General features: G+C 40.3%; 1 protein-coding gene across 2 annotated transcripts in view; it reads right to left on the bottom strand.

The window, feature by feature from the left end:
* FAN1 (FANCD2 and FANCI associated nuclease 1) overlaps window positions 1–16,139 on the bottom strand; it is a 146,879-nt gene that overhangs the window by 86,454 nt on the left and 44,286 nt on the right. For both annotated transcript variants that reach the window (XM_053717555.1, XM_053717556.1), the window contains exons 7-9: window positions 10,448–10,556; window positions 7,558–7,677; window positions 1,152–1,316 (exon numbers count right to left, since the gene is read on the bottom strand). In XM_053717555.1, the coding sequence (XP_053573530.1) occupies window positions 1,152–1,316; window positions 7,558–7,677; window positions 10,448–10,556 (394 nt within the window). The remainder of the gene's footprint in view (window positions 1–1,151; window positions 1,317–7,557; window positions 7,678–10,447; window positions 10,557–16,139) is intronic.

Raw genomic sequence — 16,139 nt, 5'->3', positions numbered from 1 at the left:
AGAAGTGCAACTCTGCTCCTAAACCTACTCATCAACAAAACTTACCAAGAGAATAAAGCACATTTGATAACAGAAGGAAATGGGAAAGTAGTTTGAAATTGCATGCTCTAACTGAATCACAACAGTTTCATTTTGACTTTATTATCCCTTTAAAAATATCTCTGTAACTAAGCAGGGCATATTTTTAATGCTGACATCTGTAAATGTTGCAGTTATGATATTCAGAGGGTGAAGATCCAATAAACTCTCCCAAACCCGTTTGCCTCAAAGAGAGCACAGGGTCAGGTAACAAAGTCCATTAGGTGCATAGTGCCACCTGTACAAAAGTCAGCATGCTTGCTCAGGCATAGAAAACATTACCCAGTCTTGGGCACAGCCTCGGTGCACACCCACCCATAGATCTGTGGCATCTGTTGGCAAATAAATGATAATAAACACATGTTCTGCAGATGGCTAGTGCTATTGGATTTTATGTGAGAGGGGTGATACTAAGAGCAACTTGTGGCAGCAGAGGCTCCTGTAGAAGGGTGGGAATGTGTGAGGTATCTGTGTCCAAAGCTGAGTGTTGTATTGATTAGCAATGGCTCCTGTAAAGAGCAGGTGATAGGAAACCCCTAAAATCTAAAGGATGTTTCTAAAATGCAATCTCACTCCTACCGATAAAGTTACAGAATGGTGACATATGCTTGTGCTTTAGTCAGATTCCCTTTTGTTTTATGTACTAGTGCATTTAAACGATATAAGCGTTCTAAGTGATAAACAGTTGTAATCAGCTATTTATAATTTACATTATTATACAACGTTGTCTTTGCCCTGAGCAATTGATGATATCTGCGGACAATATAAAGCCAGTAAAGTACAAAATGTTGCAAGACATTAATGGATCTAACTACAACAATTTTAAAACTAATTGTTTACATTTGTACAAGATGCTACATATTCTTTATAACGCAAGCTCTTTAATGATTCTACATAACAATGCCCTGACAGGCTGGGAGAAAAGTAGAATTCAAAGACATCTGCTACAGTTCTTAATGGTTGAATTATAGCTTTTTTATTCAGGTGCACTTTATCTTTATGTCACGTTCACTGGTTCATTCAATGTTTATCCTGTCTATGTAACAATAATTCAAATTAAGCACTTAGCGTACATGGGTGACATCTTCCACATCGAGCACAGGGAGATTTGAAAACATGTGGCGGAACTTTTTGCAGCTTGGAGAGTCTCTCATTCGCACAGCGCGTTGATACAAGGAGAGCTGGTGGCCAGTACGCACATATGGATCCGACAAGCCCTCCATGATGAAGCCTATGGCCTGAGAAAAAACATATAAGACATACACTTTTATCATAGTGCCAAACACAATAAACACAGTCTGTACCGGGATCTACGAAAAAATATAATTTATGCTTACCTGATAAATTCATTTCTCCTGTAGTGTAGTCAGTCCACGGGTCATCCATTACTTATGGGATTATAACTCCTCCCTAACAGGAAGTGCAAGAGGATCACCCAAGCAGAGCTGCTATATAGCTCCTCCCCTCTACGTCATATCCAGTCATTCGACCGAAACCATACGAGAAAGGAGAAACTATAGGGTGCAGTGGTGACTGGAGTTTAATTAAAATTTAGACCTGCCGTAAAAACAGGGCGGGCCGTGGACTGACTACACTACAGGAGAAATGAATTTATCAGGTAAGCATAAATTATATTTTCTCCTGTTAAGTGTAGTCAGTCCACGGGTCATCCATTACTTATGGGATATCAATACCAAAGCTAAAAGTACACGGATGATGGGAGGGACAGGCAGGATCTTTACACGGAAGGAACCACTGCCTGTAGAACCTTTCTCCCAAAAACAGCCTCCGAAGAAGCAAAAGTGTCAAATTTGTAAAATTTTGAAAAAGTGTGAAGTGAAGACCAAGTTCCAGCCTTGCAAATCTGTTCAACAGAGGCCTCATTCTTAAAGGCCCAAGTGGAAGCCACAGCTCTAGTAGAATGAGCTGTAATCCTTTCAGGAGGCTGCTGTCCAGCAGTCTCATAGGCTAAACGTATTATGCTACGAAGCCAAAAAGAGAGAGAGGTAGCCAAAGCTTTTTGACCACTCCTCTGTCCAGAATAAACGACAAACAGGGAAGAAGTTTGACGAAAATCTTTAGTTGCCTGCAAATAAAATTTCAGGGTACGGACGACGTCCAGATTGTGCAAAAGTCGTTCCTTCTTTGAAGAAGGGTTAGGGCACAATGATGGAACAACAATCTCTTGATTGATATTCTTGTTAGTGACTACCTTAGGTAAGAACCCAGGTTTAGTACGCAGAACTACCTTGTCTGAATGAAAAATCAGATAAGGAGAATCACAATGTAAGGCCGATAACTCAGAGACTCTTCGAGCCAAGGAAATAGCCATTAAAAACAGAACTTTCCAAGATAACAGCTTGATATCGATGGAATGAAGGGGTTCAAACGGAACACCTTGCAGAACGTTAAGAACTAAGTTTAAGCTCCACGGCGGAGCAACAGTCTTAAACACAGGCTTAATCCTAGCCAAAGCCTGACAAAAAGCCTGAACGTCTGGAACTTCTGCCAGACGTTTGTGTAAAAGGATAGACAGAGCTGAAATCTGTCCCTTTAACGAACTAGCAGATAAACCCTTTTCTAAACCTTCTTGTAGAAAAGACAATATCCTAGGAATCCTAACCTTACTCCATGAGTAACTCTTGGATTCGCACCAATATAAGTATTTACGCCATATTTTATGGTAAATTTTCCTGGTAACAGGTTTCCTAGCCTGTATTAAGGTATCAATCACTGACTCCGAGAATCCACGCTTTGATAGAATCAAGCGTTCAATCTCCATGCAGTCAGCCTCAGAGAAATTAGATTTGGATGTTTGAAAGGACCCTGAATCAGAAGGTCCTGTCTCAGAGGCAGAGACCATGGTGGACAGGACGACATGTCCACTAGATCTGCATACCAGGTCCTGCGTGGCCACGCAGGCGCTATTAGAATCACCGATGCTCTCTCCTGTTTGATCCTGGCAATCAATCGAGGAAGCATCGGGAAAGGTGGAAACACATAAGCCATGTTGAAGACCCAAGGTGCTGTCAGAGCATCTATCAGCACCGCTCCCGGGTCCCTGGACCTGGATCCGTAACAAGGAAGCTTGGCGTTCTGGCGAGACGCCATGAGATCCAGATCTGGTTTGCCCCAATGATGAAGCAGTTGGGCAAACACCTCCGGATGAAGTTCCCACTCCCCCGGATGAAAGGTCTGGCGACTTAGAAAATCCGCCTCCCAGTTCTCCACGCCTGGGATGTGGATCGCTGACAGGTGGCAAGAGTGAGACTCTGCCCAGCGAATTATCTTTGAGACTTCCATCATCGCTAGGGAACTCCTTGTTCCTCCTTGATGGTTGATGTAAGCCACAGTCGTGATGTTGTTCGACTGAAACCTGATGAACCTCAGAGTTGCTAACTGAGGCCAAGCCAGAAGAGCATTGAAAATTGCTCTTAATTCCATAATGTTTATTGGAAGGAGTCTCTCCTCCTGAGTCCATGATCCCTGAGCCTTCAGGGAATTCCAGACTGCGCCCCATCTTAGTAGGCTGGCGTCTGTTGTTACAATCGTCCAATCTGGCCTGCGGAAGGGCATCCCCTTGGACAGATGTGGCCGAGAAAGCCACCATAGAAGAGAATCTCTGGTCTCTTGATCCAGATTTAGCAGAGGGGACAAATCTGAGTAATCCCCATTCCACTGACTTAGCATGCACAATTGCAGCGGTCTGAGATGCAGGCGCGCAAATGGTACTATGTCCATTGCCGCTACCATTAAGCCGATTACCTCCACGCACTGAGCCACTGACGGGTGTTGAATGGAATGAAGGACACGGCAAGCATTTAGAAGTTTTGATAACCTGTCCTCCGTCAGGTAAATTTTCATTTCTACAGAATCTATAAGAGTCCCTAGAAAGGGAACTCTTGTGAGTGGCAATAGAGAACTCTTTTCTACGTTCACCTTCCACCCATGCGACCTTAGAAATGCCAGAACTAACTCTGTATGAGACTTGGCAGTTTGGAAACTTGACGCTTGTATCAGAATGTCGTCTAGGTACGGAGCTATCGCTATGCCTCGCGGTCTTAGTACCGCCAGAAGAGAGCCCAGAACCTTTGTAAAGATTCTTGGAGCCGTAGCTAACCCGAAGGGAAGAGCTACAAACTGGTAATGCCTGTTTAGGAAGGCAAATCTTAGATACCGGTAATGATCCTTGTGAATCGGTATGTGAAGGTAGGCATCCTTTAAATCCACTGTGGTCATGTACTGACCCTCTTGGATCATGGGTAAGATGGTTCGAATAGTTTCCATTTTGAACGATGGAACTCTTAGGAAATTGTTTAGGATCTTTAAGTCCAAGATTGGTCTGAAGGTTCCCTCTTTTTTGGGAACCACAAACAGATTTGAATAGAATCCTTGCCCGTGTTCCGACCGCGGAACTGGGTGGATCACTCCCATTAGTAAGAGGTCTTGTACACAGCGTAGAAACGCCTCTTTCTTTATCTGGTTTGCTGATAACCTTGAAAGATGAAATCTCCCTTGTGGAGGAGAAGCTTTGAAGTCCAGAAGATATCCCTGAGATATGATCTCCAACGCCCAGGGATCCTGGACATCTCTTGCCCAAGCCTGGGCGAAGAGAGAAAGTCTGCCCCCCACTAGATCCTGTTTCCGGATCGGGGGCCCTCACTTCATGCTGTCTTAGGGGCAGCAGCAGGTTTTCTGGCCTGCTTGCCCTTGTTCCAGGACTGGTTAGGTTTCCAGCCCTGTCTGTAGCGAGCAACAGTTCCTTCCTGTCTTGGAGCGGAGGAAGTTGATGCTGCTCCTGCCTTGAAGTTACGAAAGGCACGAAAATTAGACTGTTTAGCCTTTGGTTTGGCCCTGTCTTGAGGCAGGGCATGGCCCTTACCTCCAGTAATGTCAGCGATAATTTCTTTCAAGCCGGGCCCGAATAATGTCTGCCCTTTGAAAGGAATATTAAGCAATTTAGATTTAGAAGTCACATCAGCTGACCAGGATTTAAGCCACAGCGCTCTACGCGCTTGAATGGCGAATCCGGAGTTCTTAGCCGTAAGTTTGCTTAAGTGTACTACGGCATCAGAAATAAATGAATTAGCTAGCTTAAGGGCTTTAAGCTTGTTCATAATCTCATCCAATGGAGCTGTGCTAAGGGTCTCTTCCAGAGACTCAAACCAGAATGCCGCCGCAGCAGTGACAGGCGCGATGCATGCAAGGGGTTGTAATATAAAACCTTGCTGAACAAACATTTTCTTAAGGTAACCCTCTAACTTTTTATCCATTGGATCTGAAAAAGCACAGCTATCCTCTACAGGGATAGTGGTGCGCTTAGCCAGAGTAGAAACTGCTCCCTCCACCTTAGGGACCGTCTGCCATAGGTCCCGTGTGGTGGCGTCTATTGGAAACATTTTTCTAAATATAGGAGGGGGTGAAAAGGGCACACCGGGTCTATCCCACTCCTTGTTAACAATTTCTGTAAGCCTTTTAGGTATAGGAAAAACGTCAGTACACGCCGGTACCGCAAAATATTTATCCAGCCTACATACTTTCTCTGGAATTGCAACCGTGTTACAATCATTCAGAGCCGCTAATACCTCCCCTAGTAATACACGGAGGTTCTCAAGCTTAAAATTTAAAATTTGAAATCTCTGAATCCAGTTTACTTGGATCAGATCCGTCACCCACAGAATGAAGCTCTCCGTCCTCATGTTCTGCAAATTGTGACGCAGTATCAGACATGGCTCTATTATTATCAGCGCACTCTGTTCTTACCCCAGAGTGATCGCGTTTACCTCTTAATTCTGGCAATTTAGATAGTACTTCAGTCATAACATTAGCCATGTCTTGCAAAGTGATTTGTATGGGCCGCCCTGATGTACTTGGCGCCACAATATCACGCACCTCCTGAGCGGGAGGCGAAGGTACTGACACGTGAGGAGAGTTAGTCGGCATAACTTCCCCCTCGTTGTCTGGTGATATTTTTTTAACATATAAAAGTTTGACTTTTATTCAAAGTAACATCTATACATTGAGTGCACAAATTTCTATTGGGCTCCACATTGGCCTTTAAACATAGTGAACAAACAGATTCATCTGTGTCAGACATGTTTAAACAGACTAGCAATAACACTAGCAAGCTTGGAAAAAAAAACATTTTTTACATAAATTTACAAGCTATATAAAAAACGCTACTGCGCCTTTAAGAAACATAAAAATGTGACACATTTGAATTAACAATGAACCAAATATGTTAAAACAACCAAATTTTAACAGAAAATGTATAAAGTTAGCAGAGGATTGCACCCACTAGCAAAAGGATGATTAACCCCTTAATACCCAAAACGGATAACAGTTGAAATAATAAACGTTTTTATCACAGTCAAACACACTGTCACAGGTCTGCTGTGACTGATTACCTCCCTCAAAACTAGTTTTGGAGACCCCTGGGCTCTGTAGAGACGTCCTGGATCATGGAGGAAGAAATAGGAAGACTGTGACTAAATTTTTACTGTGCAATAAAGCGCTAAAATAGGCCCCTCCCACTCATATTACAACAGTGGGGAAGCTCAGTAAGCTGTTTTTATGCAGAAAAAAACGACAGCCATGTGGTAAAAATCATGCCCATAAAGTTTTATCACCAAGTACCTCAGAAAAAACGATTAACATGCCAGTAAACGTTTTAAAAATTGAAAATTATGAAGTGTTATTAATAAGCCTGCTGCTAGTCGCTTTCACTGCAGTGCAGGCTCAAATATTACTTTAATATTGACAGTATTTTCTTAGTGAAATTCCATTCCCCAGAAATACCTCAGAGTATACATACATACATATCAGCCTGATACCAGTCGCTACTACTGCATTTAAGGCTGCACTTACATTACATCGGTATTAGCAGTATTTTCTCAGTCAATTCCATTCCTTAGAAAATAATTTACTGCACATACCTCCTTGCAGGTGGGCCCTGCATGCTATCCCCTGTTCTGAAGTTACCTCACTCCTCAGAATGACCGAGAACAGCAAGTGGATCTTAGTTACGACCGCTAAGATCATAGACAAACTCAGGCAGATTCTTCTTCTAATGCTGCCTGAGAACAAACAACACACTCCGGTGCCGTTTAAAATAACAAACTTTTGATTGAAGAAATAAAAACTAAGTTTAACACACCACAGTCCTCTCACACGTCCTATCTTTAGTTAGGTGCAAGAGAATGACTGGGTATGACGTAGAGGGGAGGAGCTATATAGCAGCTCTGCTTGGGTGATCCTCTTGCACTTCCTGTTAGGGAGGAGTTATAATCCCATAAGTAATGGATGACCCGTGGACTGACTACACTTAGGAGAAATATATACTGCTTTTCTATCTATGGCTGTCGCTATCAATTTTAGAGAGTTAAGGTGACTAACACATTACACACTTTGTTATTTTAAATAATGTCAATGTTTAGTTACCATTCAATCAAAATTTAACAAAAAGTAAGAATCCATTACCTTTTGGGTGCTCTTTAAATGTTGGTGTAAGTTTAGAGCTAGGCGATCCCACCAGCGACCTCTACTATCAGCACAATATATGTGCTGTGACAGAAGATTCTGCAGCAACTCAACAGCTTCCTGAGGTCAAAAGAAAGAGCATTATGAGGCTAATAATTAGAAAAAACATAATTTATGTAAGAACTTACCTAATAAATTCATTTCATTCATATTGGCAAGAGTCCATGAGCTAGTGACGTATGGGATATACATTCCTACCAGGAGGGGCAAAGTTTCCCAAACCTCAAAATGCCTATAAATACACCCCTCACCACATCCACAATTCAGTTTAACAAAAAGAGGAACTGGAAAAAAAAAAAAGTTTTTTATACAAAAATCATAACCACCAAAAAAAAAGGTGGGTCTCATTGACTCTTGCTAATATGAAAGAAATTCATTTATCAGGTAAGTTCTTACATAAATTACGTTTTCTTTCTTGGAAGACCTCAGAAGAGTCACTACAGAAAGAGGGATAAAATAACAAAGAAAAAAGATGCAGCCGCACTACTAAAGGCACCAAATAGAAGGCTGAAAAAAGTGAAAACTTTATTAACTTTTAAAATACAGATACATATCAGGAAACTCCTAAGTAGTTTCACGATATGCATCTGTATTTTAAAAGTTAATAAAGTTTTCACATTTTTCAGCCTTCTATTTGGTGCCTTCAGAGAAACCTCTATGACTAAGCACTAAGCATTCAATTTCCATACCTTCAATTTTAGCGATTTGAGATCCTAATGGAAAAATGGCCTTTGAGACAGAAGGTCTGGTCTTAAAGGAAGTGGCCAAGGTTGGCAACTTGACATCCGGACAAGATCCGCAAACCAAAATGTGTGAGTCCATGCTGGTGCTATCAGAAACACATGCGATTGTTTCATTATGATCTTGGAGATCACCCTTGGAAGAAGAACTAGAGGCGGAAAGATGTAAGCCTCTAGCAACTAGAGGCGGAAAGATGTGAGACTTGAATCTGTTGAAACCACAGTCCAGGAAGGACAAACAAAGGAGGCCCCTTGAACAATAAGGTGATAGTTTAACCACCAAGTCAGAAAGGGTTGAGTGTTGGGATTTAAGTGTGATATCCGAATATAATCCCTGCACCAATGATTCAGCGTGAAAAGCTGCAGAGGTCTCATATGAAAATCGAGCAAAGGGGATTGCGTCCAATGCTGCAGTCATGAGACCTAAAACTTCCATGGACATAGCCACTGAAGGGAATGATCGAGACTGAAGGTTTCGACAGGCAGAAAACAATTTCATTCGTCTCTTGGACACTGAATCTATCTGGAAACCTAAAAATGTGACCCTTGTCTGAGGAATCAAGAAACTCTTTGGAAAATTGATCCTCCAACCATTTCTTTGAAAAAACAACACAGGTTGACACGACGCAAAAGGAAGTATATACATTTTTTGCCGCCAACAAACATCCAGAAATGACGCAACTCTCTTCATAACAAACACAACCTAGCACCAAACAACCTGGCGTCAACTAAGACGCAGGAAATTATGAACTTGCGTCATCATAGACGCACAATCGCGCCAAAAAATTATTGCGCCAAGAACGACGCAATAAATAAAAGCATTTTGCGCCCTCGCAAGCCTAATTTGCCCGCAAGTTTTTAAAAGAAATACAAGTCAAATTGAAAAAAAAAAAAAAGACTATACCCAGGTAAGACAAAAACTTCCTAAAACAAGATTTCCATATTGAAACTGCCAGACTGCAAAGAGAAATACACATAGACCTGACTCATGGCAAATTTAAGTAAATACATATATTTATATAAATACATAAAGCACCAACCATAGCTGAGAGTGTCTTAAAATAATGATACATACTTACCGAAAGACACCCATCCATATATAGCAGATAGCCAAACCAGTACTGAAAACTATCAGCAAAGGTAATGGTATAAGAGTATATAGTCGATCTGAAGAGGGAGGTAGGAGATGAATCCCTACGACCGATAGAACCCTTGAAAAGATTTCCCGCAAGGGAAACCATAAAAATCAATAGGCGATACTCTCTTCACATCCCTCTGACAAACACTATACTCTGAGAGGAATTGGGCTTCAGAATGCTTAGAAGCACTTATCATAGAAGAAAACAAAAAAATCAAGCACAAACTTACTTCACCACCTCCATAGTAGGCAAAGTTTGTAAAACTGAATTGTGGGTGTGGGGAGGGGTGTACAGTATTTATAGGCATTTTGAGCTTTGGGAAACTTTGCCCCTCCTGGTAGGATTGTATATCCCATACGTCACTAGCTCATGGACTGTTGCCAATTACATGAAAGAAATAACACATGATTTGATCTAGCACCACAAAGGGCTCAGGGTAAAAATCAATGTTTTTCTTTGGAGATAGTATCAACGAAAGTAAATACATAATTATAGAAATCTACAAAATATAAATGGCTAAATATAAACCTGCCAAGGGAATGCTTCCAGGTTTACATTCAGGCATAGAAGATAGCTCAGTATAACTTAAAGGGAAATGAAACACTTTTTATTCGTTCAAGATTCAGATAGATCATATAATTTTCCAATATCCGACTAAAAGCAGGAATGTAAAGCTTAGTACCCGGACCATTTTTTAGAACCTGGGTTACGCTTGCAGATTGGTGGCTAAATGTAGCCACCAATAAGCAAGCGTTATCCAGGGTGCTGAACCTAAAATGGTCCGGCTTCTAAGCTTTACATTCCTGCTTTTAAATAAAGATAGCAAGAGAACGAAGAAAAATTGAGAATAGGAGTAAATTAGAAAGTTGCTTAAAATTGCATGTTCTATCTCATTAAAGAAAAAGTTTGGGTTTGGTATCCCTTTAAGGCTTTATAAACAAACATCAGCACCTCATAAATGTGTAGTCTCTGAAGGATTTCTACTCCTCGCGACAGAATTCTGGTATAAGCCCAGCCAACAGTGAAGCAGCGCAGATAGGCAGGGAGTTCTGCGTGGTACCTATGTATGAATAAGAAGATTAAGTTAAATATGTATTCTAATTAAACAAAATGCTAAACGGGATTTTACTTAAAGGTACAGAAACCCACTTTTAATTACAATACATTTCTGTTGTGCTACTAAAGAATAACATAATCAGCCAAGTCATTTTTAGAGCAAAATTAAAATCCTTTCTACTGTAATTATTTTTCAATAGCCAATCTCCACCCACCATTTGCCATATTTGGAGGAGCCAATCTGGGTTTTATTCAGTAAACTACCAAGCTAGCTGTCATAAAGTTAGTATAAAATACATTTATTTGCAGTTCTTATCAGTTAAAGCTAATTGGGGACAGATATCTAGCTGAGTCAGCATTAAGAAGTCAGCAGGTGCATTTAGAAATTGCTCAATTTTTAGAGCTTAGTTACATGAAAGGGGCCTCAACAGATAATAAAAATATATTTCAAAGTAGTTTCATTATGGAAAAACATATTATGTACAAATATCAAGGTGTTCACTGTTCTTTTAATGTAGTAGTTTCATACAGAATTTTTTGTTTTTACTTCAATGCATAATCTATAAAATCTATATATCAAGCCAAACAATAACATACTAATAACAGATTCTTGTTTTTTTGTATATATATATATATATATATATATATATAAAAACAATAGAATACAAACATGTTGCATAAAACACAGATTATAAAAGCTATTAACCTTTTGGCTTATGCTCTATCCAACTGGTTTTCAAACTTGTCCTGAGGCCTCCCTAACAAGCCACATTTTGAGGATATCTGAACCAGAGCAAAGGTGAAATATTCAGCTAATTAGTAAATATGGTTATTTTACCTGCTCATCCAAGATAATCCTGAAAACCTGGCCCGTTGAAGAGGCCTGAGGACAGGTTTGAAAACCGGTGTTCTATCCTGATATGTAGCCAACTTCTCTATTGGTTTAACAATTAGCAGAGCCATCTAATTTATTTCTTAACTTAAATAATCCCAATGGTAACTTTTTAAAATTAAATGTTTCAAAAGAGAATACACCTACAATTTTTGTTCCAGCAAACGTATAAAGCATCTTTCTGTTGCACCTCAAAAGAGTGAATCTTAAAATGCATCATATTTTTAAAAAAAAATTATGTCTCTTGTTTAAACCTACTTTTTCATGTAAGCCTTATGGAAGCTTGTCCCAATCCACCAATACTGATATGACAGATGTCACACTGCAGGACAAGTAGCATATGTGAGATCATCTGCTAATAGAAAGGACAAAATACTATACATTTCATAGCACCAACACTTGTCATTCAAATTAGTATTATGAGATTTTTTAACTTATTTATTTTTAACATCTTATAAAAACAAAGGGACAGTAAAGTCAAAATTAAACTTGACTGGATAGAGATTGAACTTTTAAACAACTTTACAATGTATTACTATAATCAATTTTGATTAGTTCTCGTTATCCTTTGTTAAAAGTAATTCTAGGACTTCCGGTAGGCCGCGTTCCAAGATGGCCACTGTTTCTTGAGGCTCTGTGCAGATTGAAGCAAAACGTGGCTATATATCTCGCCATCCTTATATCCCTTGGCAACTTCTGTGCCCGGAAACTCTCTTGGATCAAAGTACACCACCCCTTGGCCACCGAGCAAGTCAGAACTGAAAAGGCCTTTTGGCGTTGTGGCGGGTTTTCCCACTGCTATGCTGTATATAGTTCCATATCAACTCAGCCATTTATCAATCCCTCTTCCTGATCTTAAGCAATGAAAATGTCCATCACTAAAGAACCAGACACTGGCACCCCCATCCTAGTGGAAATAAGGGCTATATTTTTGTCTAGGTTAAACCAGCTCCTAACATCCTGCACTGAGCTATGTGCAATAGCAAAGATAGAGGAAAGACCTCTCCGACTGAAGGAGTCCGTTTCCAGTAGACATGTTCCTGCCTTACAAAACATAGTAAGTAATACATTTTACTCAAGGGGAACAGACCGCAGCCTCATGACTCCAGCTTCCTCACAGAGAAGACCAGCGTCTGCGGCATCAGAAACCAGAGCAACTTACTCCTACCTGAACTTGTAGGAGTCAGCCACAGATTCACTTCTGGATCCGAAGAAAGGCTTACCGAGACCTCCAACATCCCTACAGGAATCTATCCCAGCTCCGAACACGGATCTGGGACCGAGCTTGGAAAGAGAGCTGCCTACAGCACATCCGATCCTACAAAGGCAGCAGAGGTATTCTACAGCTCGCAGTCTGCACGCATCACTGCATATAGTTATCAACGGGATCACTGTGCCCGCAGTTTTGATAGCACGACTGGTCATCAACCCTGGAACTGACATGATTGCTAACATAGCAATGGAACACGCACAGAAGAAACGACGAGACTCCGGCATGCAGAAAACACCTTGTTATCGCCCCCATAAGTCTCTCTACTGGTGGCAACAGTTTAGGACTCGATTAGATACGGGTGGTGGCTGAACTGTAATCCCTCACTCATATCATAGAGGGTTTACCAGCTTTTGGCCCCCTTTAATTCTGAGATTTACTTATGTCGTTGTACAACCTTAATGATACCTAATGTCTTCAGTCCAATTACTCAGTTAACAGCCCTTGCATGTAATACTGTGATATTAGCTTGTTTCAATCAGGATTTTTGCTAGTTCTGACAGCAATACTAATATGTTTGTTTTTGTTCTCTCGCACCACATCTATAATTGTCAACACAAATACTGCAGCTGGCGTTAGATATTTACCCTTAATTACATTTTTGTTTAGTCCTCCTCTTACTTCAGCGCTTATATATTCTCCTCAATTTTTGAACTGAACCTAGTGTTTTCCATTTTTCCATACCCACATTTATTTAATGCCCTTCTATACATTATGAGCTATACAAACGAAAACTCTATGGCATGCCTTAAATTCATGGATTATACCTAATATATTATCTATTGGTTCCATAATAGAGGATAAATAAGATCACTTGTTATCTGGCTGTATGTCAATATATTAAAAGCATACTAGTTCTCATATTTAAACTTGAGCGCCATAAAACTTGGTATCTGAGTGTTACAATTTTGATAACCCAGCTTCACTTATATCACACCCTGTAATACTATTTTTGATTTGTTGGTGTTGTTTTAATTTTGTATATCCGTCTGATTAATGTTATAAAATTGAGACCCCTTGGTTCTTTCCCCTTAGCCAAGAAACTAACCAACCCTGAAAATGCTTGTTATTAATATAACATACTTTTTTAAATCTGCAGTACATGTACTATATTTTGTTGTCCCACTCCATTTCCATGGGGGTATTCTGCTCTAGACCAGCGATTAACAGTCTATTTGAAATATATAACTTATCATAAAGTTCAGCCCATGCTTGATCCCCAACATACACTAATTAGTACGAGACTAGTTAAGTAATCCTAGGTTTACAACACTGACAACATAGATCTTATTACTATATTATGTGGATCAGATGTATCAGGAAAATTGTCCAGCACCGCATTCCGCTATCCTATATCTGATGAAATTTTTTTATAAATGTAGAATGGGACACTATGCGTACAGACTGTTAGTCATGCTAAGTATAATTTTTGGTAGATTTGGCTATCCCCTGTTTGTTTGATTGTTTGTTTTGTTGTGTTTGTTGTGGTTTTGTTTGGAAAATCAAGGAGTTCAAGAGATTTTCAATATCCCACTAACCTCAGATGTTTTACATGCCAAATGTGCCATCCGGACTTACAACATTCTTGTATTCATACACTGAGATGGACATATCCCATTCGGGTACCCCGTCTCTGCCTAATATTAAGAAGAACTGTATATGTATACTGTAATCACTCAGTTTTAATACTCTGACTGATGGACTGTACTTTGTGCTATAACAACGTTTCTGTTCTGTATCTCTATTTATGTGTGTCATGTACCAGAACTCCTTGAATAAAAAGAATTACATTTTTTTAAAAAAAAAAGTCATTCTAGGTGGGCTCAAGAGCTTGCACATGTCTTATGCTATCTGGCAGCAGTGTTTGTAACTATATATAATACTGCTATTAGCAATGTTACAAACACTGCTGCTACCTACCTAGGTTTAGTCTTAAACAAAGAATACCAAAAGAACAAAGCAAATTTGACAATAGAAGTAAATTGGAAAGTTCATTTAAATTGCATGCTGTATCTGAATCATGAATTAATCATTTTCACTTTACTGTCCCTTTAACCCCTTGAGCCAATAAGATGTAGATCTACGTCATGCGGTACATAGCCCAGCGTTCCACATAACCTAGATCTACGTCACAGTTTCAGGCAGCCCAAGCAGTCTTGGTTGCCTAGTAATGCTACACTACGGAAAAAGACAGCTGCCAGTACCTGAGATGGCCGCCACTAATGGGAGGGGGGAGAATTAGAGAGTTTTTTGGGAGGGATCAGGGAGGTTGGATGGTTGAGGAAAGTTCCCTACACTACAAAAAAAAATTCCCTATACTGCATACTGGCAGACTGTCTGCCAGTACGTAACATAGTGGCGAGGGAGTGTGGGGGGAGGAAGCTGTTTGTGGGGATCAGAGAGGTGGGAGGTGTCAGGTGAGAGGGTAGTACCTACATTACAATACTATCTCCCTTATCAGCTAACCAATTAACCCCTTCACTGCCAGAATTTCAGAAGTGTGGTGCACAACTGCAATTAGCGGCATTCTATTTACCAAAAAGCTATGGAAATGCCATTCAGGTCTGCTGTTTCTGAACAAAGGGGACCCCAGAAAAGCTTTTACAACCATTTGTCTTTATCACTGCAGTAGTTGTGTGTAAATAATTTGAGTGAGAAACCGAAAGTTTGTGAAAAAGTTTCACATTTCTTAATATGATTGATCGTATTTGTCAGTGAAATGGTGGCATGAAATATACAACAATGGTCCTAGATCAAAACCTTGGGTTGTCTATTAAATTTTGTTAAAAAGAGAAAAGGAAATTTATGCTTACCTGATAAATGTATTTCTTTTTCGATACGATGAGTCCACAGATTTCATCCTTACTTGTGGGATTACGCCTCCTGGTCAGCAGGAGGAGGCAAAGAGCACCACTGCAGAGCTGTATAAATAGCTCCTCCCTTCCCTCCCAACCCAGTCATTCGACCGAAGTTAGGAAGAGAAAGGAAAAGCCAAGGTGCAGAGGTGTCTGAAGATTAACAAAAACTTAATAACCTGTCTCATTAGAACAGGGCGGGCCGTGGACTCATCGTATCGAAAAAGAAATACATTTATCAGGTAAGCATAAATTTACTTTTCTTTTTCAAGATACGATGAGTCCACGGATTTCATCCTTACATGTGGGATACAATACCAAAGCTATAGTACGCGGATGAAACGTGAGGGACAAGACAGGGAACCTAAACGGAAGGCACCACTGCTTGAAAAACCTTACTCCAAAAAACAGTCTCAGCCAAAGCAAAGACATCAAATTTGAAAAATGTAGAAAAGTGTGAAGAGAAGACCAAGTCATAGCCTTGCAAATCAGCTCTACTAAAGCAGCATGCTAGAATGTCCACGAGGAAACAACAGCCCAGGTAGAAGGAGACGAAACCCTTTCAGGAGA

This window comes from Bombina bombina, chromosome 6, assembly GCF_027579735.1.
Source record: "Bombina bombina isolate aBomBom1 chromosome 6, aBomBom1.pri, whole genome shotgun sequence".
NCBI classification, from domain to species: Eukaryota; Metazoa; Chordata; class Amphibia; order Anura; family Bombinatoridae; genus Bombina; species Bombina bombina.
The sequence above is the reverse complement of the archived record's forward strand: the minus strand, read 5'-3'. Positions and strand labels throughout refer to the sequence as shown.